The 25716-nt window shown below is 37.5% G+C and overlaps 1 protein-coding gene across 2 annotated transcripts in view; it reads right to left on the minus strand.

Annotated features, from left to right (window-relative positions):
* ANKRD10 (ankyrin repeat domain 10) overlaps positions 1–25698 on the minus strand; it is a 38037-nt gene extending 12339 nt beyond the window's left edge. The window contains exons 1-4 of one of the 2 annotated variants that reach the window (XM_023737401.1): positions 24908–25698; positions 20794–23094; positions 14720–14811; positions 2504–2739 (exon numbers count right to left, since the gene is read on the minus strand). In XM_023737401.1, coding sequence (XP_023593169.1) covers positions 2504–2739; positions 14720–14811; positions 20794–21018 — 553 coding nt within the window. In that variant the 5' untranslated portion in view covers positions 21019–23094; positions 24908–25698. Of the gene's footprint in view, positions 1–2503; positions 2740–14719; positions 14812–20793 lie in introns of both variants that reach the window. The other variant, XM_023737400.1, reaches the window with a different exon arrangement.
* Between the last annotated feature and the right edge of the window lie 18 nt (positions 25699–25716).

Raw genomic sequence — 25716 nt, forward strand, 5'->3', positions numbered from 1 at the left:
CGCTGTAAGTCAGAATCAACTAAACTGCAATGGTTTTGGGTTTTTTTTTTTTTTTTTTGGGCCGGAGGGGGCATCACCTACATAAAGGACTAAAGTATTAGGAAGCTTTACAAAATTAGTAATAAAAATAATGATCAGTAGACAAATTAGCAACATTGGAATCGTAGCTTGGAAGTCATGTATATCTTAGGTCACACAGAGTCTACTGTGATGTTTATAGGAAATATTCATATATCATAACGTACATTAGGACAGTGGTTCAACCTTAGGTATGCTACACATAAAAGCTACAGAAAACGTCAGGTTTCAACCACACTTTCCTCTGACTTAGAATCTTCAAGGTTGAGGACTGGGAATGTGTAGCTTGAGAAAGCAACACGGGTAGATCAAACGTGCAAATGTGGACCTCTACCCACTAGTCAGCACAAAGGAATCTTCCTCTAGAGGAAGAAATACGACCTCCTGAAAATCCGCACGGCAACTCAAAGGGTACGTGTGGAGCGCAAAGGTCTGAAAACACCAGGCGCCGTCCGGGTGCCTCACGGCAACCCCACGGGTGACAGAGCAGAACTGTGCTTCATAGGGTTTTCAATGGCTGACTTTTCAGAAGTGGATCACCAAGTCTTTCTTCTGAGGAGTCTCTGGGTAGAAATGAGCTCCAACCTTTCAGTTAGCACATTGACCACTTACACCACCAGGAACTCCCAGGAACAAGGTTTAGGAAACCTCCAGTTTAAAGAATCCCTGGAAACACTTTTCAGGTTACTTAAGGAATGGAATTCAACCGACCTTAAAAACTTTGAGACTAGCTTAAGAAACTCTTTGGGGACATCTTATCAGACTGCTGAAGGGCACCTTTTAAAAATTACTGAACAGGATTTAAGATTTACCAGCAAGGAGGGAAAACACAATGCTGAGTATCAATTGACACATTAACCAAGAGTTCCAACGGTGAAGTGAACTGCTTTCAAAATAAAGCACGTTAGAAAACATACACTGTAACACGGCACAAATAAACGACAACACAGAACAGTAATTTGCAATTAAAACAGCACCTCTGAAATCTATGTATACGCATGTTCACGTGGTCCTTCTTTTCAGAGCATCTTTCAAGGAATTATTAATTAGGCCCATGATTTACAAATCCTGAATTTGATAAACTACATACATTGAATTGTACAAAAGTCACATAATCTCAAGTGTCTTTAAAGTGAGCAAGACTTATAAGAGCTGTGAAGGTGATGATGCAGACATTTTATCAACTTTATAGGGAAAAAAAGTTTTTGTTTGGCTCCACCGCAGTGAAATAAAGCTAGATACAGCGTGGAGAGACGGTAAGGCTGACCCACATCCAACTGAAAGTCAGCTAAAACCTCCAGATCCTGGAGTGAGAAATTCATGTGCAATCTATGCTCTCTCTATATTTTTTGAACCTAAAAGGCAGGACTTTATATTTATCCTCAGCAAATCTTATTTCAAGTCATAATTTCAACTTGATTACTTTTCAGTCCTGAGTAGCTCGCACATCTAACTTTCCCTTCCATGTATGGGATCTGACTATTGTTGGCAAGCTTTTAATTTTGTCTTCTGATTAAGAATATGGAGCCCTGGTGGCACACTGGTTAAAGTGATCAACTGCTAACCGAAAGGTCGGTGATTCGAAACCACCAGAGCACTCCACGGGAGAAAGATATGGCAGTCTGCTTCTGTAAAGATTCACAGCCTTGGAAATCCTATGGGGTCGCTATGAGTCGAAATTGACTCAGTGGCAGTGGGTTTGGTTTCTGTACACATATATACGTACATATTTTTTCCAATTTTTTCTTTTCAATTTAAAGAGTAACCGGTTGACTCTGCATATATGCCAACTCCAAAACTACCTAAAGAAAAAAGGTAGGATCCTTAAAACTAAAGTAACTTACCTTATATACTTAACTCCTTAACATCAAGTTGACACGCTGATTTCGTGTGATAAAGAATTACACCGTACCACGTGGGGTATGGAGACCAGGTGAGGTCAAATCACAGGGCTTTAGTGGCTAACAGTCAAGTTTGGAAACACTTACTTTCCCAAAAGTAAAAACAGGTTTTAGTGCCATACCATCATCAGTTTTTATAAGCTCAGGATCATTCACAGGAATTTAAAAAAAAAAAAAAAATCAGGCACAGTGGCAGATTATTTTAATAGTTATATTTCAAACAGATACAACAAATGAGAAAACCTTTCTACTTCACTGGCAGGTAAACCTGGGTGCTAATAAAGTTATACACATTTACACATGAGCTGTCAAAACGGCTCTCTTATATCCTTCCTTTTGTTACGTGGTCAATCTTCAAAGTAGAAATACAGGGAGAAAACTCCATCGTCAAGGCACCAGAATCCTCGCGGTACATTTATCACCTTACGTGAAGATCTCATCGTGAAGGAGCTCTCAGCCATAAGAAAGAAGACACAGGAAACAAAGAAAAAACTCTGTTCTTCCCACCCAGAAAGCGGTCTCACCTTCAATCCTAGCTTTCTTTACACCAACGGATTCCGAATCTTCCAAGGACCTCTTTCGGTTTGTTCCCATACTAACATGATTTGGAAATACATTCTGATGAACCCCATTTAAGGTGCCATTGTTATAGAAACAGTTCAGATGACAATTCTGAAGGTTCAAGAGAAACTGGGTACACTCCTGAAAACCCTGGGTTTGCGCAATGTCTGCCGCCGTCAGGCCGCTGGCATTTCTCAGGCTGCGTGACACAAAAACACTGAGTTACACCCCGTTAGTGTCCGCGCGGGGACTCTGCTTCTGCTGAACTGACTGACTATCTGAGGGCCATATGAATGATTACACAAATTTACAGCAAATTTCCATTAAAGAAGTACTTAATCATCCTAGTTCTGTAACTAACTTTGCTCTTACACACATTTGATTTCTAAGCACAATTTGGGAGACAGTAATTTAAAAATCAATATACTAAACTGTTTTAAAAAGGCATCTTCCTATTTAACTTCTCAAGGCCATGTTTTACGTTAGTCTGAAGAACCTAAATTTACGCTAACTTCAGACTTGACCTGAAACTGAATTCTACATTATCTGTACTTAATTGTAATAATTCATTCCTTTAGCTTGAATAAAATTATAACAGACAGACACGTACTGAAATTGTCCATGGCATTCATAACAACTGCTTCCTGGACGCAGGAAGACCTGGCTTACCAGGAAGCTCCAGTTTGCTCGAGGCAGACTTCGTGCTGACATGTGACACTCTAAGTGGAAATTCAGAAGGGCGCCCTGACCCTAAGGTAGAGTTCATCACCAGATTTACAAAGCTGGAGGTTCTGCACTTTGTTTTCTGCCCTTGCTTTGAAAAACCTGCAGAAGTATTAAATCTTGGCATTCTAGAGCATCTAAGTGGATACTTCCTTTGAAAAGCCTTCTATTACTATCCAAGGAACTTATTCCCTAGGTTAAGATTTCTACCCTATAAAGAACCAAGATCCTCTCACTTGGCTAATAACACTAAAAGTAAAGCTACTGCATGTTCTACAGTAGCTAAAAGTCAGATTACAGTAGAAAGTGGTAGCAGAGTACAAATAAAAGATTTGAATAAGAAGAATATACAAGAAGCAGTTGAACTTGTAAACCTTAATTGGAATACAGAATAAAAATGGAGGGAACAAAAGCTACTGTGTTGAAGCTTCTCTGGGAGACAAAAATACACTGTCCTGTGAAGCAGACCTGCAAAAACACAAAACATTCTGTTAACTGCAGACTGACAGCCAGAAATTGTAGAAGCACCAAGTAACAAAGACAGCTTCTATATTTAACTAGCAAGCTATGCTCTATCCAGAGCAATATCCAGGTGACACCAAATTAAAGGCCTTATTTTGCATCAATGAAATAACCACCTATACTACTCGACAGCCTTGCTCCCTGGGGCTGCTACTGCCAAGGCAAACATAACTGTGAAAGTGCAAGCCACAGAACCAGGGACAAACGGCCGTTCCCCACTTAGAAAGACAGCAACAACCTCTGCATTCCTCTCTCTAGTTATCAGACTCATGAATCTCCAACCTCAGAAACAAACAAAAAACATCTACTTTTTGGATAATCAATCTCCATTGTTTTAAAGCACGAGATAAAAAAATGTGTCATACATTTTGAAGAAAGGTGAAAGCCCAAATCCAATTTGATCAGAGATTAAAAAAAAAAAAAAAAGACTTGAGAATCCCAGAAACCAACAAAATTTTCTTAAAAATATAAAGCATTTGTGTCTAGTATTATTATAAACTAAAATGGACATTTTCATTTGCCATAAGACTTTATGGTTGTGAATTCTGATGAGCACTATTACAGAATTTCATGTAATTTTCATTTCCATATATGAATTAAATGAAAAGAAAATACCAAATTTGGGGCAGAGTTAATTATGTTAATTACACATGTACAAAATGATCATATACTTAATTTTGAAGTATAACATATATAACCACACAAATGGTAAGTGCATAGGTGGATTATTTTTAGCACATGTACTTCATTTTCAGAAGATCTCAAAAGTGAAGATGGTCCAGAGAATATCTACTGTAATTTAAAAAATGTGAACAGAAAAATAACTTGCAATCTGAAGATAAAAACTTTAACTGTTTAAAATGAGAAAAGAGGAAGACTGAGAACATAAGTTTATAAAATAATCATTCCTACAGATAAATACGAATTTATGTTCCAAAGTAAAAGAACAGAGAAACGAGAAGCTGCCCCTTGAAATCAGGACTAATAAAAACACTGCTTTGATGACGCTGACAGTAAAGATTACTCCTTAGTGGACCAGAGAATAAAACAGCAGCAAATGGTTGTGAAAAGTGGCAGTTACGATCACAAACGCCAGTTCAGAGAGGAAACTTAAGATGCTTCAGGGCCATGCCAAGATTCTGAAGCTGGGAAAAGAATCACCACCAAAACATATTCAATCCCTTTACTCCTCATTCAGAAAATAAATACTAGACTGAACGGCAGTTTTACTGTTCTTCCAAGGAAATGCAACCTAAAGAAAAATAAGCAACAAGTTATTGCCAATATCTGGAGACAAGCCAGGACTATAAACATTTGAGTCAGAGTGCTTTCTAACACCCGGATCGTCAGGCTGAGGTCTCCCAGTCTTGCCTTCTCCTCCATCAAAAGTAGCAAAACACTTGCACATCACTTTTACTTAGACTGCTGTTGCTGTTAGGTGCTGTCAAGTCGATTCCAACTCACAGTAACCCCATGTGTGCGGAGCAGAACTGTGCTCCGTAGTTTTCAAGGCCTTTTGGAAGCAGATTGCCAGGCCTGTCTCCTGAGGTGCCCCTTGGTGGGTTCGAACCGCCAATCTTTCGGCTAGTTGAGTGCTTAATCATGTGCGCCACCCAGGGACTAGAACCAACCAAATTTCTAAGCGGCTTTAGGTATTATCTTCAAAATATACCTCAACTAAAGAGAAGCCCAGAGAAGGGCTAAAGGGGAACTTGTGCTATGCACTCCCACGGATCAACAAGGAAGGAAAGAACAATCACAGGTCAAGCTGAACTTCCACTGGTTTTCTCACAAAATTTTGGGGCCAGCAAGTGAGGTTGATCCAAAAAAGGTGAAATAATAAATTCTAGAAAACTTATGGACAGACACCAGACTCTGGGGCAGACAGTGATGGGGAAAGAATTAATTAGGAGATTATAATTTTGCTCAGTGTCTGGCACTATCCCTTTAATATCACCAGAAGTAAGAATACACAGATCCTTCCTCTGCTTCTACTTCACAATAAAAGATTTCAAATATACCATTTCTCATGTTACTAGGGACTGATTATATACAATATGTAGTTTAATCTTATTTCAGTTTATACTCTTCTCAATCAAGAGGATCTGTTAATACCTCACTCCAGCACAGCTGTTGGTCTTACAAACAAAACCAACACCAATACCAACCACCACCACCTGCTTCTCTTGCCTCCAAATGTCCTCCTTCCATCTCCTCTCCCCACTTACCTACGTTTGATGAGGCCCACTCTCTCCCTGTCGAATGTTACCTCCCCTATTTCTCCTCTGTGCGCGTAAAAAAATCTTGCAAATGACTGCTCAGCTGTGTGCTCCACACCACAGAAACTGACCTGAAAGGAAAATTACCAGGACCAGCTGCTGAGAGTCCATTCCGACTCAGGGCGACGGAGCGTGTGCGAGCGCAGCACTGAACTGCCCTCCACAGGGTTTTAAATGGCTGAGTTTTTGGAAGCAGATCATGAGGCCCTTTTGGTTTTTCCCAGCTGTTCTTTTCAGGCACCTCTGGGTAGACTTGAACCTCCAACTTCCAGTTAACAACCAAGTGTATGAACCGTTTACATCACCCGAGGGCTCCAAAGTGAACACTAGGGGTCATCTGTTCCAAGGATCAGCAGATGTTCTCTGTAAAGGGCTAACAGTATTTTGGGCTTTGCAGGCCATACAGTATCTGTCACAACTACTCGACTGTTGATGTGGCCTCAAAGGACCTGAGACAACACATAAAACGATGGAGCATGACTATGTTTATACGTTCTTTCCTATTGTTAAACCTTTCTTGATGGACACTCAAATTTGAATTTCATGTTATTTTATGGGTCATGAGATATTATCCTACTTTTATTTTCCCAGCCCTTTACAAACGTGAAAACCACTCTAAGCCTGCAGGCTATACAACAAAGCCAAGCAGTGGGCCAGATGTGATGAGTAACATTTAACCGAAGAGAAGACATCGGCAACTCTTCCTCTGCCCCTAATAATGGGTATCTGGCCATCATTTCCTGGAGATGTTTATTAATTTTATACACTACTCAATCCAAATGAAAAAAAAAACCCTTTAGAAAAGTTGCCAAGTCTGTCCCAAAATGTTAAGTATCTAAAGAACATCTAAATATCTAAAGAAAAACATCCAGGAGAAGAATGTAAAATAAAAGATCTTGGAACAGCAAAGTTAACACCTGTAGTTAATATAACCACTCCTTCTCCATCGGAGTATTTTCTAAGTGCCTCCCGTTCAATTAGCCAACGTCGTTAACACGAATAAGGCGAAAACCACCTTTACGGGACTCAACTCCTCGTTGTTTTTAGTAGCTGAGTAAGTAGACGGGACCTTCCCATGTTTATCAAGGCTGAAAAGCATGTGATCTTCAAAGGGAAAGACTAGAATCCATAATTATTAAATGGTATAGTTCTCAAAGGAGGCTTGGTGGCTCAGGGGTTAAGTGCTCGGCTGCTAACAGAAAGGTAGGTGGTCCAAACTCACCCGCATCCGTGGGAGAAAGACGGGGCAGTCTGCTTCCATAGATTTACAGCCTTAGAAACTCTAGGGGGCAGTTCTACCCTGTCCTGTAGGGTCGTTAGGAGTTGGAACAGACTCAACAGCAGCTGGGTTTTTGGTTTATAGTTCTCAAAACGCTTTTAATTTTTAATGTAAGAGATTCAAGGTTTTAAAGTGTTTTTATATATACTTTTCTATTAAGTAAGGATTCAATTTTGATGTCTGAATGGCTGAAACAATAATCCTGGTTAAAATATATCCCCTTATTAATAAACCTTCAGACTGTACTTAAGTGTTTCATGTTAAGTAGACATCAAGTCTAAGTTATCTGCCTATATCTTCCTAAATTTAAATGGGAGCAGGGCATGAATGAAACGGGATTTACAGATTCTATGATAATTTCACATTCAAATTTTATACTTTATTCTGTTCCAGTATAACCCTTTTAAAAACAATCATCCAGTCAGTAGGTATTTATTGAGTGTATTATATAACCACACTATGCTTTTAACTCACGTGAGGCGTCATTACAGACAAAATTAATCAGGACCGCAGTATTTATACACAGTACCCCAAAGGGAAACTTAAAACATCTGGAAGAAGCTGTTGAAATATACTCTCAAAAACCACGTTCTGAATTAAAATTGGGAGAGTAATGAAATTGTATGCATTATTTTTAATTAAAGTTTTAGTAAAAACACACAATTTGTCTTTATCTTGGTCCACCTGGCCAGACTCTGGTATTATCTTAAACATGTATCTGTGTCCATTTCTGAGGCAGGAGCCCACTGTGAGGACATTCTAAAGCTGTAATGCACCCCTTTGGTGCTCTATAACATCCATGAGAAAAATCTTTGAAAAGGGACAGAGATTTCTCTTAATATTAGTCATGTTGATATTCGTATTGGTGCTAGTTTGTTCAAGTTTAAAAAATTGATTTTCTTTCAAAGAAAGCGGGGATAATCAGATTTTCAGGCTGGTAAGCTAAACTTGCTACAACTTGTTTTAGAAACTATGACCAGTATGCTTCTGTCGGTTCTAGTTCCGATCACGTTCACCAGTACTACGAGTGACCTTCGGGCAGGGGCACCCAAACTCCCCCGCAGTTTCTACTGTTATTTTGGAACTGGAATATTAAAGCATGTAAAGGCATGCAGTCACCTTTACTATGAGTTAACTGTCCTGTTAAAATAACTGGCAAATAGGAACCAAACTGGTATTCTTGACTTTACTAATGTTAAAATATACTACACTGAGCTACATTTTATGTAAGAAAACTCGGAATGTTAAAATGTTATACTGAAGATTGTCCCCAAAAGACCTTTCAAACAAAACTCACCTATGCTGCCAGCTGAGCCTCCTTCTATTTTCCACTTATAGTGCCACAATAATATTAGAATGTACAAGAAACCATTCTAGTAAGTTTTGTTTTTTTTTTTTGAATTTTGAAAAAGCACAGATCAGGAAATACCTGAATTATAATTTTCAAGAATCTGAGTTGTCACACCACCTTCGGGATGTCTTCTTTTTATTAATGCCATGAGACAATAAAAGATTACCACAATTTTTATATAAATATTTCTGTTAAAATTCTGATCTCAACTTATCTACTGTTAGTTTACAAATAAAAAGGTAGATATCATCAATTAGGGAAAGCAAAGCATGCAAATCTAAAGATCTATATCTGAATTCCTAGATTAGCATTAAAACCAATCACCGCAACAAATACCTCAACAGTGTGCCTTGTGTGCAGAAAGGAAGCGACACTGACCACTCAGTGCCACAACCCAAAGTGTTCGGAGAAGCACCTGTGGCAGTTTCAGCAGTTTCTATATGGAGTGCTCCCCCTTTCTAGGATTACTTGAAAAAATCAAGTCAATTCGAATTACGTAGCTGTAAAACATTGACATGTGTAGTTTTTATAGATTCAGAATCTTCTATTGGATTTAAAACGGGCAATGGTTCATAAAACAGGAAACTTAAATAAGAAGGGATCACATATTTGCAGGCAACATTTGGATTAAAAATACATATACACACAAAAGGTGCAGAAGCACATTTAATGAGTTGAAACCACTGTCACGTGACCACCTGACCCATGAGCTCCTGCTGCTCTAGGACGTTGCCTTTTAAATTACCTTTAGGTCATGTTTCAGCATGAAGCCAATTTAAATACGCCAGTATTTCAACAAAAGTTTAACAGTATTGGACTAAAAGCCATTAACTCACGATTCTGGTTACTTTAAAATTTGGTATGCTGTATCTCAAATACATTAGTAACTATTCCTAGATGGAAATAAGCAAATATACGGAATCATTAAAAAAAAAAAGAAAAGATTAAAAAAAAACATTACTAAATGGCCATTTGTACAGACAAAACATTAGCAAACATCTACAATTTTTTCAGTAAAAGAAATACAGTGTGCTTTTAACCCTTTGGTATCCAAATGCTTAAATAATTATAAAGACTTTCTTAAATATATTCTTCAGGTAACAAAAGGAAGAAACTAGTGTTTTTACAAAGTTTCAACCTGAATAAAATTGGTGCCAAGTTTTCAATTCAAGTTCAACATCGCTGAGGATAGTTTTATATTGTAATTTAACCTAAATTATGCTTGCATACATTAAAATATATGAGCATCATTTAAGAAGCTTGATGAAATATTCAACATTCTCCCATTATAATTTAGCAAGGGAAAAAATATATCTGGATATAGAAACCATTGGTCATATTCAAAGCACTATTTGTAAAAGCACTGGTTAAGTTTGTTTAAAATGAATTAAATGAATTTAATGATTAATGATTAAAAAATATTATTATTTAGGTTGTTATTAAAAACAATCAAAATTCTAAACTAAACTTGTCAACAACTCTCGAATACTGTCAACCCACCACCTGTTCCTGTCTGCCAGGAAAAAAGGAATAGATATTTCAGGAAATAATTTCTTCCACACTGCTTAATAAAAGGATTAAGAGCCAGAAAATAGGAAGACTGGACAAGCTTGTTTCAGTGACAAGTACGTAAGGGAAGCAAAAGCAGAAGGTGAGGACAACTAGAAATCAGAAGACCTAAAATCAGACAATACTCACACAATGAACCACTTAATCCACTGAACGTCATGATTAGTCTCTTACTCTGAACTGCCAACGAGTAAGTCAGGCAAACACAGACTAGTCTCTTACTCTGAACTGCCAACGAGTAAGTCAGGCAAACACAGACTCACCACGAGACTCACTAACCAGGTATTAAAACGAGCTTTAAACACACTGAGAAAGGATGGGGAAAAAAAATAAATCCCAAAACTTGAGACTATATATAGTACTAGCTAGTAATTATTTTATTATACTATACTAATGGAGGAATATTAAAAATAATTTAAGGTTGTTTTAAGCATATTACGAATTAAAATTATTAATTTTCAAATGAGAATTAACAAATCTTAAACTTACTTTTCAAATTTTTTAAAAGACTATAGAGTCAGTATGGTTTACAACAAATTCAGAAATGAGTTAATGGATAATAAAGTAAATCTGGGTTACATTTCTGCCAAGGGCAAAAGTTGCAAATAAATTCCTGACAGTAATATTAAATACTTTCATCCTGTATATTTCCTCTCCCAAAATGTCTGCTTCCAGACAGAGCTCTATTGGTAAGGAAATGGAGGTGGTTCAAAATGGCCACCTATCTTGACCAAATTAAAGCAATTACATGTTAATTAAGAATTTAGAAGCTCAGCAACATACTTTTTTGCAACACTGTAAAAAAAAAACTATTAAAATCACATTGTAGACTTCTGTTATTACAGCCAACTGTGTTTTCTAAATTAGGAAATAAACATTTTTTTAGGGTAAGTCACTGACCTTGCTTATTATGAGGCTACAGATATTTTTCGATCTGATGATCATAGTTAAGTTCATCTTGGGATCAATAATTAAGTTAAAATATATGTAGCAGCCCCTGTGAAAACCTGGACCACAGAACTAATGGCTTCCACAGAAATGCTCTCCTGTAAGAAAAGATTGAGATTTCCGCAAAACCCAATTAAACGCTTGCATCTGTGTAACGTGGTCTTAAAGGGCTACCAAAGTTACCCGGGATGCAGGTAATTCTGGTTTCACTCTAAATCCAGCTAAATCCCTTTATTTTTACTAAGAGGCGTTAAAGGAAGGCTACTCTGTATCTGGCTGACATGGAAATATTTTCTACGTGATCTCAATAAACACAAAGAAGTAACTAAACTGGTTCCAAAATACTATAAACAAAGATAATCCAAGACTCAAATTCTGCTATTTACAGTATTAGCAGTAAAAATATCTCAATTATCAGCAGGTAATCACACTGATACGTAATCTTATGCTGTTACTTATTCTATCGTCCCAAAGGGAACCACTTTTTCACATTAGTATATGCCTTTTTTCCAATCAACAACTGTAAGCATTCAAATAGTGCTAGAATGGGAAACTGAATTACAATATAAGCAAAATTAAGGGTGAGGACAATTTTACATAATGAAACTCCATATTCAGACACAGGGAGAAAAAAGTGAGAATGAGAATAGTCTGCAGAAGCTGAGACGATTTAAAGTCCACAAACATTTAGCTTGGTCACAGAACTGACACTTAATTCTGTGTATTTTCAGATGGAAACAATGCCAGATAGTAAGAGACATCGCGCGAGTCAGAAACAAATCCTCAAGTGGGAAAGAAAACTTGGCACCAAAACTAAAGGTTTAAAATAAGAAAAAGAAAGTCCGTTAACATACTCACGTGTGGTGCTAGAAAATTTAATACGATGCACAGCAGCTGACATGCGTTATCATATAGATGCAACCTACATTAACAAGTAAGTTATGTAACAAGCCATTTCTAGCCACAAATACTTCGGATAACTTGCCCTCATCATTACCCACCCTAGTGGCTAATAAAACAGAACAATTTTAAGACTTTGGCTATTTTATGTAGCAGATATATAAAAAGCAAAGTAGGGATTAAGAGCAAAATTATTAATTTAAAAATAATGGCATAAAATAGTTTTAAATCTAGTCACAGGAAAAAGAAAAATGTACATTATCTCCTAAATATTACAGCATGTAATGTGAAGAATTACTCATCTGGCCAATTCTGAACTGGAAAAGAAAAAATAAGTAACTTTAAATAAGTAAATTAATTCTGTGCCTCTTGATCTTCTTTCAACATAAAAGTTATTATTTGCTAGGGCTACGCTTTACCATTGGAGAGCAGCATGACAGAAAAATACAACAGAGCTCAGCACCATTGTTTCGGGGACCAAACCATTATATGCCAGTAGACTAAGGTGTTAAACTATAAAACTGTGCAGAGCAGATATCAAGAAGCAATTTGCAATTTAGCCTACTGGCAAAACTGACATTTTATCTGGATGTAAAAATTAAATAATCACATATACAATAGCCATAAATAATGATTACCTGCTCTATCTCCAGGCTAAAAACTTCTAATTTTAGGTTAAAATTGCTTTTGGCTAGATGGCTCAGACTAAATATTTCCTCTTTAAAAAAAAAAAAACATGGCCGTTCAGTCAAGGGAAATCACCATATGCACGGTCCTGGGGGAGTGGCTCTTATACTGAGAAGGAAAACCAGAGTGGTACTGGAGGCCGTGCTCAATCCCACTGTTGGTAGAGAAGGGAAAAGGGACACTCGAGGGTCCTGTAACCAAGGACAGAATGATAAATAAAATACTCTCATTTTTAAAGAGACACCAATTAAAAAAAGGACATAGTGACAGATGTTCATCGGCTCAAAGGATTAAGCTGGTCTATTAATAAAACTAACATCTTCGTAATAAAATATTCAGGACCAATTAGAGTACTGTTTCGAAAAATAAGTTGTTAAAAGGGTCAACTTCTGATTATCTATCATTTCAATAAATGACAATAAAGGATTTGATCAATTACTTCTTATGTGACTCTGTATTTTATAATCAAAGCTTCTGTTATTAAAATTAAAGATTTGAATTTTTTATCTAAACATAGCTAATAAAGCTGCACTTATAACTTTAGATTTAAAGTAATCCACTTAGAATTATACTCAATAGTTTTAAAATTGTATAAATATTTGTATTATCAGTTGTTTTTACTTTACCTTAAATAATAACTACATATGAACTAAGTCATAGGTTTCCTGCAATGTAGTGGTTAATACAGGCCATATTTATAACACTAAATCACTATTTAACTACATGATCCAAGCCCGAATCAGTGACTAGTCTTGACAATAATACTTAATGGAATAGAAGCTAAAATGCTAAAAGACTAAGACCCAAAAAGACAGTCCTTGGTACTGCCTTGCACTAACCTGTATGGTTTTGCTGTCCAGGATTAAGTTTTGGTACTTAGTTTAATACAGAGTCAAAATAACAAAATGGAAACCAAAGGGTTAAACTAATTAGTTATGTGGTTTTTATTTCTCTCCAAGTTTAAAATTTCACATTTCCAATTAAAGTGGTTTATAATTAATTTTTGTGAAATATTCAAAACAATAAGGTAAAATAAAAAAGCTGATATTATTACAGTTATTTTGGTTATGACGGCTATATAGCTTACACTCAACATTTAGGGGTGAAAACCGCATCCATTTTGTTAATGCTGCAAACTGCAGAAGAAAAATTTTTATAACATAAATCTTTAAGAGAAAGTTAATACAAATGAGTTTAAAATAAATGTCTAATGCTATGGCTAGCTAAAAAAAATGCATAAAAGATCACATTTCTAAATAATATACTCAAATATTAAGATTTTTCTATCAAACCAAAAATGAGCTAGTTGATCTAAAATGGGCTTAAGCAAGGTTATTCTAAAATAATGCCATCAGTATCAAAAGCTCAAAGCAAGCTTGAAGTCTTTAATGTATACTGCTCCATTTTACAGAGCTATAGATCATTAAAAGTCATAATAGGCTTTTAAAACGTAACGTTCTCACATCTTCTAAGATGAGGAAATCAAAGCTTAGAAAAGCTAAGTGTCTTTAAGAATTGTGAGTCAAAAAGAAGCCTCAAAAGAAACTCTAATCCAATTCAAGCCCCTCAAATTAAAACCTGGCAAAGAAAATGTTGAAGACTTGCCCGCAGTGATACAACTAGCTGCCGGCAGTCAATGATTTTAGATTCCAGTCTAATCAGTTAACTATTCTCTCCATAATACACTTTCTCTCATGACAAGGAGTTCCCAGGCTGAAATGAAATTAAGCCCCCTTCTGCTGGTGCAACATGATCCACACAACAACTTTCCTCACTAACGCCAACTGATTTAAAAGGCAAAAGTATATTACTTATATTAATAAAAAAAGCTTGAGGCATTTTTGCTTGTTCTAAATATTGTCTTTAAACACAACATCCTTTACTATGTCTTCAGTTCAAAAGAAGAAATCAAAACACTTACTCGATATGAGCTCCGTTGGCCACAAGGGCACTTATGCAATCTAGGCTGCCAGAGCGAGCCGCCTTATGAATGGGGGTTTCACCCTCATAATCCTAAAAATACAAAAAGCAAAACACACACAAGCATTTGGATCTTACAAAATTTTAAAGTCAAATAATTATCATGGACGAGAAAACTCATTCATCTTTGATATAAAACAATATGGTGACCCAAATTTGAAGCAGAACACAAAAAGGAAAGGGAGCGTGTTCTTCCAAATTTTAGAGGTCCACAGCCTCTGGCAAAAAAAATCGTAGGGCCTTCACAGCAGTGACAGCATTAATGCTCTAGATGACAACTTATCAGTAATTTTACGCTGAGTCTTAGCACAAGTGTGCTCTATATAATACCCAAAATAATTACCCTATGACAAGTAGGGAAAAAATCCATATTGAAATAGTAATCAAGGCCAAGAAATAGTACTTAATATCTAACTTATGGTCTAATTTACCCATTTTCAACTGTCTCTACCAAAATGCTAATCTGAGTCAAAACAACATCAATACCTATCTTGAATTTTCTCTCTGGAACCTGAATTAGGACATTTTAAAACAAGATTGTTGGAGGTTCAAGAGCCAGGCAAAAGAGGAGACGGGAAAAGAACACAAGGGTCAAAATTAGCAAACTTCGCATACAGATCCAATAATTTGGTACTTATCCTGTATGTGACTGGCAATAATTGAGGGGTTTTTAGAAAGGGTGTATTCCAATTAGCTTTATGCTTTTAAGAATGACTCTGTAAGTGAAATGGAGGCTCCATGAGACGTGGAAGAACGCGAGTAGTTAGAGAAAGGACTTTGGAGACTACAGCAGCCATCCCCGAAAAAAAAAGAATTAGGTTACACTGTATGAAGGTAAAAAAAAAAGTTCATGAGAAAATTCAGTAAATATCTGAGTTCTTCATCAATACATATTAACTCAGAGGGGAAAAAAAAATCGAGGTCCTAATTCAAGTTCAAGAAAGCCATCCAAAGTAAAAAGAAAGAGTGGTTCATGACTTTATAGAAAAATACATGAAAGCTTTGACTGCCTAGTGAAGGAAGAGTGTGTACATTTATTTTAAAATAAGCTTAAAATGGATGTAAAGATCTAAACAGAACAATCTCATTTTTGAAGAAAGGAAAAAAACACAGAAAACCATGTGGATACACAGGGAACTATCTGGTGAACTCAGATTTTTAAAAAAGCACCAACCTACTCTCTCTCTCCAAAAAAGGGGCGAGGGATGAAAAGAGGTACATAATCGGACAAATAAAACAAAAATGCTCAAGACAACAATAAAGGGTAGCTATTTTTGGGAAAAGATGAAGGAGGGTTAGTTGCACTGCTTTAAGAAAATCATGAGCTATTAACAGATGAGAAAGAAATAGCAAAGCTATCCAGCTCCTATTGTGTTATACAACGAGAATAATCTTTAAAGTAAAAATGGCAAAACAGATACTATTTAAAGAAAACTGCAGCCAAGAAAAAAGATACTAAAAGTAAACAGCCATATTAAGGGTATCCAAGTCTCAAGCACAGATTGATCACATCTCAAAAGTACTAAATATCTTGCCCCATGATTACATAACTATTGTTGGTATTAAAAAAAAAAAACAAGAAAAAACCTGTTACTATCTAGTCAATTCCGACTCTATAAGTAACTAATAACTGACAATGGAGAGGTGCCAGAAGTCTGAAGACAGGAAAATCACCTTGATTTTTAATAAAGGTAAGAAAAATTGGATTTCTACTCTAGACACTAGAAGCCAAAGGCACCATGAAATGCCCGCAAACTTCTAGAACGGTCATGAAAGAAACGGCCTGCAGACACTTGCAAAAAGGGATACCACTGGTAGTCAACAGACTTACTAAAAATAAATCACATGAAAACTAACTTCCTTTCCTCTCTGGATAAACTTAGAACACTGAGGCTACAGATGGTACATTGAGTTCCAGCAGTCTCAGACGCTAATTTTATGGACAGCAAAGAATGTCTACATTAAACTTAGAGAAGACGAACGTAAAACAATAAATGACACGCCAAAAGATCAACGGGCTAGAAAATGGGTTAAAACTAATATGATATTAAGAAGAAATGCTATTCCAGGCTCAAAAAAATCAAATGTGCATACAGGCGCACACACAAGAACACAAAAAAACCTGGATCTGGCTTTATAATAGTTTATATCAGAAAAATTTATTGTCTAGTTCAGGATGAATCAACAGTGTGCTGGGTGGAGCTAACAAAAGAGCTATTATGTTTTCAGGAATCTGTCTGTTTCATCTAGATTATCTAATTTGTTGTCCTGTAACTGCTCATAAAAACACCAAACCAAACGCACTGCCCTTGAGTCGATTCTGACTAACAGCAACCCTAGAGGACAGAGGAGAACTGCCCCACAGGGTTTCCAAGGAGCAGCTGGTGGATTTGAACTGCCGACCTTCGGTTTAGCAGCCAAGCTCTTAACCACTGCGCCACCAGGACTCCACAATTGTTCACGGTATTCTTACAATCCTTTTCTGTATGATCCGTAGTATTGTCCCCAGATTCATTTCTGATTTGTTATTGTCTCTTTTCAATCTAGCTAAAGAATTTGTTGATTTTATTATCTTTTCAAAACACCATCTTTTAGTTTTGCTGGTGGTATTGTTTTTCTATTCGCTACTTCATTTATCTCTGCTATTGCTCTCTACTCTATTATCTCTTTCCTTCTGCTAGCTATCAGTTCAGTTTGCTCTTCTTTTTCTAGTTCTTCAAGGTGTAACATTATTGAGACCTTTCTTCTTTCTTAATGTAGGAGTTTACAGATATAAATTTCCCTCTAGAGCACTGCTTTTGCTGCATCCCACAAGTCTTGGTATGGTGTGCCTTCATCTTCATTCACCTCTAAGGATTTTCTAATTTTCCTCGTGACTTCTTTGAACCAAGGGCTAAGAACATGTTAATTCCCACATATTTGTGAGTCTTCCAGTTTTCCCTGTTATTCATTTCTAGTTTCATTCCATCATGTTTGCAGAAGATACTTTGTATGATACCAATCTTTGTACATTTACTAAGACTTGTTCTGTATGGTCTGTCCTGAAGCATTATCTGTGTGCACTGAAGAATGTGTGCTGTGCTGTTGTTGGGTGGAGCGTTCTGGTCTGTTAGGTCTAGTTGGTTTACAATGTTATTCAAGTGCTTTATTTCCCTGCTGATCCTCCGCCTAGATGGTCTATCCATTACTGAAAGTGGTATACTGAAGTATCCAGCTACCACTGTGTTGTTGTTGTTAGGGTCATGGAATCATTTCTGACTCATGGCAACCCTATATACAACAGAACGAAACACTGCCGGGTCCTGCGCCACTCTCATAATCGTTGTTATGCTTGAGCCCAACTGTTGCAGCCACTGTGTCAGTCCATCTCATTGAGGATCTTCCTCTTTTTCGCTGACCCTCTACTTTACCAAGCATGATGTCCTTCTCCAGGGACTGATTCCTCCTGATAACATGTCCAAAGTATGTGAGACAAAGTCTCAACACCACCGTCTCTAAGAAGCATTCTGGCTGTACTTCTTCCAAGACAGATGTGTTCGTTCTTTTGGCAGTTCATGGTATAGTCAATATTCTTTACCATAAATCTAAGGTGTCAATTCTTCTTCTGTCTTCCTTATTCACTGTCCAGCTTTCACACGCATATGAGGTGACTGAAAACACCATGGCTTGGGTCAGGCGCACCTTAGTTCTCAAGGTGAGGTCTTTGCTTTTTAACACTTTAAAGAGGTCTTTTGCAGCAGATTTGCCCAATGCAATGCATCGTTTGATTTCTTGACTGCTACTTCCAGGGGCGTTGATTGTGGATCCAAGTAAAATGAAATCCTTGACAACTTCCAATCTTTTCTCCGTTATCATGGTATCACTTAATGGTTCAGTTGTGAGGATTTTTGTTTTCTTTATGTTGGGGTGTAATCCATACTGAAGGCTGCAGTCCTTGATCTTCATCAGTAAGTGCTTCAAGTCCTCTTCACTTTCAGCAAGCAAGTGAACTGTCTGTTACTTGCTTTGATTCTGTCAAGGTTTGCTTCATATATTTGGAGACTGTGCTGTTAGATGTATATATTTATAACTGTTATATCATCTTGATGAATTGACCCTTTTATCATTATATAATGTACTCCTTTGTCTCTTGTAACAGATCTTGACTTAGTCTATTTTGTCTGATATTAACATAGCCACCTTGGCTCTCCTTTGATTACTAAGAGCTATTATAACTTCAGTGGTCACTGAGTGTCCATAACAAGAGAGGTAATAGTCTAACTATACACAACAGAGCAAGACAATATCTGAAAATTCAGACCCGAGCGCAACACGTTGAGACTTCAAGAAAAACAAAAAATTCCAGGAGAAAGAGGGATAAGAAGTCAGAAGACCTGCTGGGGATTCCTGCATTAGGAAGCACTGTGCATCTTGCATTAGGAAGCACTGTGCATCTTGCATTAGGAAGCACTGTGCATCTTGCATTAGGAAGCACTGTGCAGCAGACCTTTCCACACACTGCTATCCAGCGCATCTCAGAGGAAAGGGGGGGAGTGACAGGGCTCCACAGCCTAAACCCCAACTCTCTTGTCTGCTGAAACTTGTTGGACTTCCAAAAAAGACTATTTTTAAGAAAGGTTTCCTATATTTTAAAAAGCCTGAAAAGCAGTGTTAGACGATCTCTTTAGACCTCTCTAAATTAGGTGCTATGTAACAACTTAATGAAAATTTAACATACAAAATATTCTGTACTTAAATTCCATATGAATACTAAATATTAATGACTGTCACTCATGGGATTATATTTTACTGATAAGGAAGTTGAGCAACAGACCAAGTAAATGACTTCCCAAGGTCAGAGATATGAGGAAACAGCACCTGGAATCAAGCCGAAGCCTTCAGACATCAAGCACCCCAGTTCCCTTTCTCCCAGGCCACTGGTGAGTGTGGCCGATGAAGGAGAAAGTGGAGGAACGGAGAACGCAGGACACAGGAATAAGGCAAATGGAGAGACAGTCCAATGCCTGGTTCAATAATGGAATATAGTAGGTGCTCAATTTAAACCTGGTTATCACCAAGTAATGAGTCTTAGGAAAGACAAGTAAAAAGCAGAAAGGAGAAAATAAAAGCTCTGCTGCACACATAGGCACTTGATAATTATTAGTAGGAAAAGTATATAAGAATAGGAGAAAGGAGAAGAGAGAAGCAGAAAGGCATAAAAAGAGGAGCTATAAGAGCTAGTGGCACAGGTGCCTTACACTAATCTACCTTCAGGCCAGGATGCGAAATCGGGGACCGCTCCAAGACAGGATACCTATTAGATCTTTCTATACACAGATGCTGGTTTTAATGTAACCAAGTCCTTCATGATCTAAACACTTACAATCTAAACACTCTTGTATTTTTGTCTTTTCCCAGTTAGGTGAAAAGAATACTGAAAACACATGCTGAAGATTCTGGTACACTTACATTAATGTCTGTATGCTTAATCTTAAATTCAAAATCCTTGTACTTATTGTCAGGAAGTCACTTACTCATTCCAATTATTAAATTACACTTAGCCACTCATCTGTGTTACCATCATTCCCAATTTGTATTTGAAATGACATTAACTCATTTTGGTATATCTGCTAATACTGACTTAGCCATGGAGTTGATTTAGTAGCCATTCTTTAGCTAGCTGGGATGTATTTTTACAATTATCTGTGGAAAAGAAATCAATAAATAAAGCTAAGGTAGCTGGGAGCAGGGGAGTCAGAAAAGCAGGGCACCAGGCCAGACTCCTTCAATTACCAGCTATAATCTTAGGCAAATCACCTTGGTACTTGGATTACACTAAATCAAATATGGGGAAGCACTCTATACAAAGCAAGCATTTATATATAAAAAGACTATTATCCATAAATCAATAAATGCAAATTCCAGTTAACCCACAAGTAAAGATACCAGTCTCTAATTAAGGCATTAATTTAAAACTCAATACCATGTAAGTAACTAACTGGAAATAGAAAAGCCAAGACCAAGGCCACTCATTACCTGTTTGTTAATGTTGGCCCCTGCTTGAATCAACCAGATGAGGCACCGAGGATGTCCTCCAAAAGCAGCAATGTGGGCTGGCGTCTGGGCATACCGCGTGGTGGACACGTTCAGAGTGGCTCCAGCTCTCACCAGCTCTATTAAGCACTCCAACTTTAAAAACAGCAGAACAGGATGAAAAGCATGCATACATGTCAGCATACCATTAGATACTACGCAAGTCATCTAAATTCTACAATGATCATAAATGCCATTTTCATTACAATTCTTTTCGTCATATTCAAGGGAACAAAGTAAGCCATATCTCAATATCATGTAAATTCTTAACAACATTTAAAAGAACATTTCTCCTTGTCTTTATTAAAAAAAAGAAAAAAAACCTGGTACATGGGAATAGAAGAAATTTAAAAAAAAAATGACATTACACAGAGTTAAATTGTTTTTCCTACAATTGAAAATCTTAAAGTCAAAATCAGAAAAGGTTAGACTGCATTATTCAAAGACTTCTATTAAAAAGTCTAAGTTTAAAAACCTGGGTTTTGCCACTTTGCGCATACTGTTTCTAAAGAATAAAAATATTTAAACTTTTTATAGCTCAAGATTGCTTTATATGTTCTACACAAATATACTCTACACACCTTTATACAATCCAACATTCTATGACTACTTGACTGAGGCCTATTCTCCAGAGGTGGAGAACTAGGTGGAAGGACAGCACATAGTCACCTCAAACTGTAGAGAGAAATCCATATGCGAGAAAGGACCACAGCACAGCTAAGCTCTGTACCTACGAGGTGAATGAAGTATAGACTGGTGAGCTGAAACTTTAGAGCCACGTAGGCATTAAGCTAGCTCCTGGGTGAAGGAGTTCATGTTAGACAAATACTTAGCAACTGCCTACCATGTGCCAAGCACTGTGTCAGAAGAGTTGGTGTTTCAGAGACTTACACCATGCTTTGCAGTTTGTTCTGTGGTCCAGGACTGCCCCATTTTCCCCTCACTGATCACAATGCAGAGTTAGTGACCACAGGCAATCCTCTTCAGGAGGACAGGCCTCCAGTGAAGAATAAACACACTGACACTTCTATCTCACTCCTGATCTCTGTAACTACCTCTTTCAGCCATTTAAGCCTTTCCCTGCAAAGAATGGATCACTTCAATAAAGATTTTTGTGAGCTGATCTCTGCTAGGCAACTGGGAGTACACAGATAATTAAACCATGCTCTGTCTCCAAGGAACCTGACTCTGGTAGTGAAGGCTGGTAAACACAGACGACTTCCGTGTATTTTCGTATTCGTATATTGCCTTTATTTACTGAGTGGGGGGAAAAAAATGAAAAGAAAGTGCTGATACCAGTGACAGATGAACAGGTCTCAAGCACAAAAAGCGAAACCACCACGGAAATCACTTGCTACGCAAAAGTGATTAACCTTTCACATCCGCTGAAAGCACGCTCCACTTAAACCTGCCATCTCTTTAGTAGTTCAGGAAATTCCGTTTGGAATTCTGGGAAGATACTGTTCAACATATCTTTCAAAAGTAAGGTGTAATTAGAGATTTTAAATAATGTTTGTCCTCCGGGAACAATAAGCCTTATACGACGTTAGGTAACTTTTTGCACAACTGGCATATTTCTAGGAACGCTTGCATGAAAGATGGGAATAGCTTATAATACTCTAAATGCCAGGTTAGCCTGCAGCACAAGCTCCTGAGAACAGCCAGATTTAAGTGTATGTAAAAGGGGGGCAGCCGCTGACGAACTAGAACAAACAAGACTGCATTGGGCAGCTGGGGCCCTGAGTCCTGGACTAATTTCTGCCCCAAGAGCCTTGCCTGACAGATGTGAGGCGTTCTAAGGTCCCTTCTGTATTTAAAAGGCTATAGTCCTAATGATTAAGGACAGCTGAAAACAGTAAACTGCCTCTAGCTATAATATTCGGTCTCCTAGGCTAATCTACTAGTACTTCAAAACTTAGAAAAAGTAAATTCAGTTGTGGTTATTTTTATCAAGAGATAACTGCAGACATCTTTGGATGAGCAAATACTCTAAGTGACCATCTGTAACGATGCTTTAGACATTCTACAAACTGTACGCCGACTGTCATACAGTACCGTGTCTCCTGTGAAGGAGCGATTCTCAGCCAGGGAAGGGAGGATCAAAATCAGCAGTCTGATTCTCTATCAGGAAAGGGGAGCCTTTTTCAAAAAAAACTATCCTGGGAGAAGAGTGTACTGTTCCTTAAAACGCAGAGACACAGAAGACATTGAGAACCAACGCTTTGAAGAGTGTCCTAAAGTTTCCTGTAAGAAGGAATAAAGCCTCAGATTATTGCCTGCAGCCATTTACATTCAAAGCTGGAGGGAGAGGAGTTCTACTTTTGTTTTTAAGTGATTGCTTTCTCACGGGCACTACATGCTGTCATAACACAGCTCAGAGACTTGGTGCCAAAGATCTAACAGCCTGTGGCTGATTAACTGGCTTCTCCCTTTCCCATTGTCAAAATTCTCTTTCACTTCCTCCACTAAAGTAAGTCTCTGATTTTCCATTTTATGAGGTAAATGAGAAACTGTTTCCCAAAAGAGAAACTCTATCGTGACTGTGGCACCAGGGAAGCGCAATGTAAGCTACCACTTCATCAGCTGGCAATAAAAACATTAAGATGTTCAGGTCTTCTGGATCCCTGGTGGCACAGTGGTTAAGTGCTCGGCTGCTAACCAAAGGGTGGCAGTTCGAATCCACTAGCGCTCCTTGGAAGCCCCATGGAGCAGTTCTACTCTGTCCTATAGGGTCGCTATGAGTCAGAATCGATTTGACGACAATGGGTTTGGTTTGGTTTGGTTTGAAGGGGAAATAACTTATTATACATTATCCTGGACTTTGCTTTTTCTGAATATTCATTTCTTTATTTCAACCAATCACATCTAAGAGGAAAAAAACTTATAAATGTCCTCAAATTCTGGCAAGCAAAAACCTTAATCATTAAAAAAAGTCACTTTGTGCAGAAAGACAAAATGAACCTCAGTTTAAGAGCAGAAAGGGACCCATCTGCGGTCAAATAACCCAATTTGACTTTACAAGTGAGGACAGCGTTATCTAATCTTTTTAAAATATAAAGTAACGTTCTTATTTTTTCCCAAATTTTCAAATTTAAAAAAAGATATAAAGGCTCTCCAAGAAGATAATTCTATTTAATTCAATACCCTTTTACAGTAATTCATATTTAAGATAAATACAACCACCACTAATTTTACTGGACTTTTATTCCAAGATAAAAACTCTTATAAGCATAAACAAACACTGTATTCTGTACAATTCCCTAAAACCATTAAAAAGTGTTACTATTCATCTTACGTATCTGTCTGGTGACTTTCCAACTTAATCAGGTCAATTATACCAACAACCATAATCATCTTTTACCTTTAACTAAAAAGCAAAAATATCTCTGAGACAAAGTGGTAAGGAGAGTAGGTCAGTTGTGTGCCTTAGGATTTTTACGTACATTATCTCATGTTACTAGGACTAGGGCAAGGGCAAGAGATGTCATAAAGTCTACAAGCTTTGTTCATTTGAAGCTGACTGAACTATGTACAGAAGCCAGGATTAATGATTAAAAACACTGGGGCAATACTTGTTCTTAAGAGTCACACATCAGATACGATGAGAGGAAACAGCTTCAAAAGCTGTGTGAAGATCATACAGTGAATTCAGGGTTGATTTCAAATACACAAAATATGCACAAATCAACCGTTCATGCCTAAAAGTTCCTAAGGTCATAACTGCACGGCTAGAACAGTGTAGTTAACAACTCTGACTTATCAAGAAAATGTTAGAATATACTACTTAGTATACTAGTATATTTCCTTTGGTGTGTGTATATAATCTTACTCTAGACAGTTTTATGTCAAGATTTTTTTTTTTTTAAAAATCTTATTCTTTGAAATCTATTGCATCTTTTCCGAGGTACTTTTCACAAGGGCGATCTGATGAAATTTGCAGGTAGCTACCAGCTAAATATGGACCAAAACTAAATATGATTAAGTATACCATAAACAAGCTTCAAAATTAAAAAAAAAAAAAAAAAAACAAAGCCAGGTTAAGTATTTTCACACTTACAAGAATGATGGGGGAAAGAAAGATAAATTTAGAAGCAGCATCGCAGGGGTTATTCACTCAAAGCTTTTTATGTCCAGGATTTCACCATTACTGTAATACTGACAGCTGAGGCTTTTCTTAAAGATAAACTCAAATTTAGAACCACGACTCTTTCCCAGTTACTTATCAAGAGTTCCTCCTCAACATTTTTGCGTGCTATTTATACAGCATGTGAATTATTGGGACTGTTACACTCATTAATGCTTTTCATATTCCCACCCCTAGAACTTAGTCATAGGACCGAGAATAACAACACTGTGGTGCACATTTTAATACCTTAGAAACAAAACGTTTCCAAAAGGAACCTTTATCTTCTAACTTAAATTGAGAAAACCAGTATTCATAAATGTCCAAAATAAATTTCAGTGTTTCTAACATCTAATGCAAACTGGATTTAGCCCCGGAAGTCCCATTATTACTGCCTGAGACACCTAACCTCTTCGTTGTCGTAACGACAAGAGAAAACAGTGATTCAGGGCTTGTAAAGCCTTCCCTCGCCAACAGCACGAGTCTCCAAAAACGTCCCTGGGCGGGTAACTGAGCTCTTTCATACAAAAGATTCTCAGATTGGTGGAGGTGGCTTCCCCCAAAATACTAAGACCTTCACCCCGTCTCCCCACCCAAGGAGAGTCAGGCCCAGACGGACATTCCCCCTAACTAAGCCAAGGGCGACTGCGTCCCGGGCCTGCAAACGTCGCCGCTTCCGGGCCCCGCGCTCGCCTGCGCCCGAGGTCCGGATGGGCCCCGCGCCGGTCTAACACACCCGAGGT

The sequence above is a fragment of the Trichechus manatus genome, unplaced genomic scaffold (genome assembly GCF_000243295.1).
Source record: "Trichechus manatus latirostris isolate Lorelei unplaced genomic scaffold, TriManLat1.0 scaffold00102, whole genome shotgun sequence".
NCBI lineage: Eukaryota > Metazoa > Chordata > Mammalia > Sirenia > Trichechidae > Trichechus > Trichechus manatus.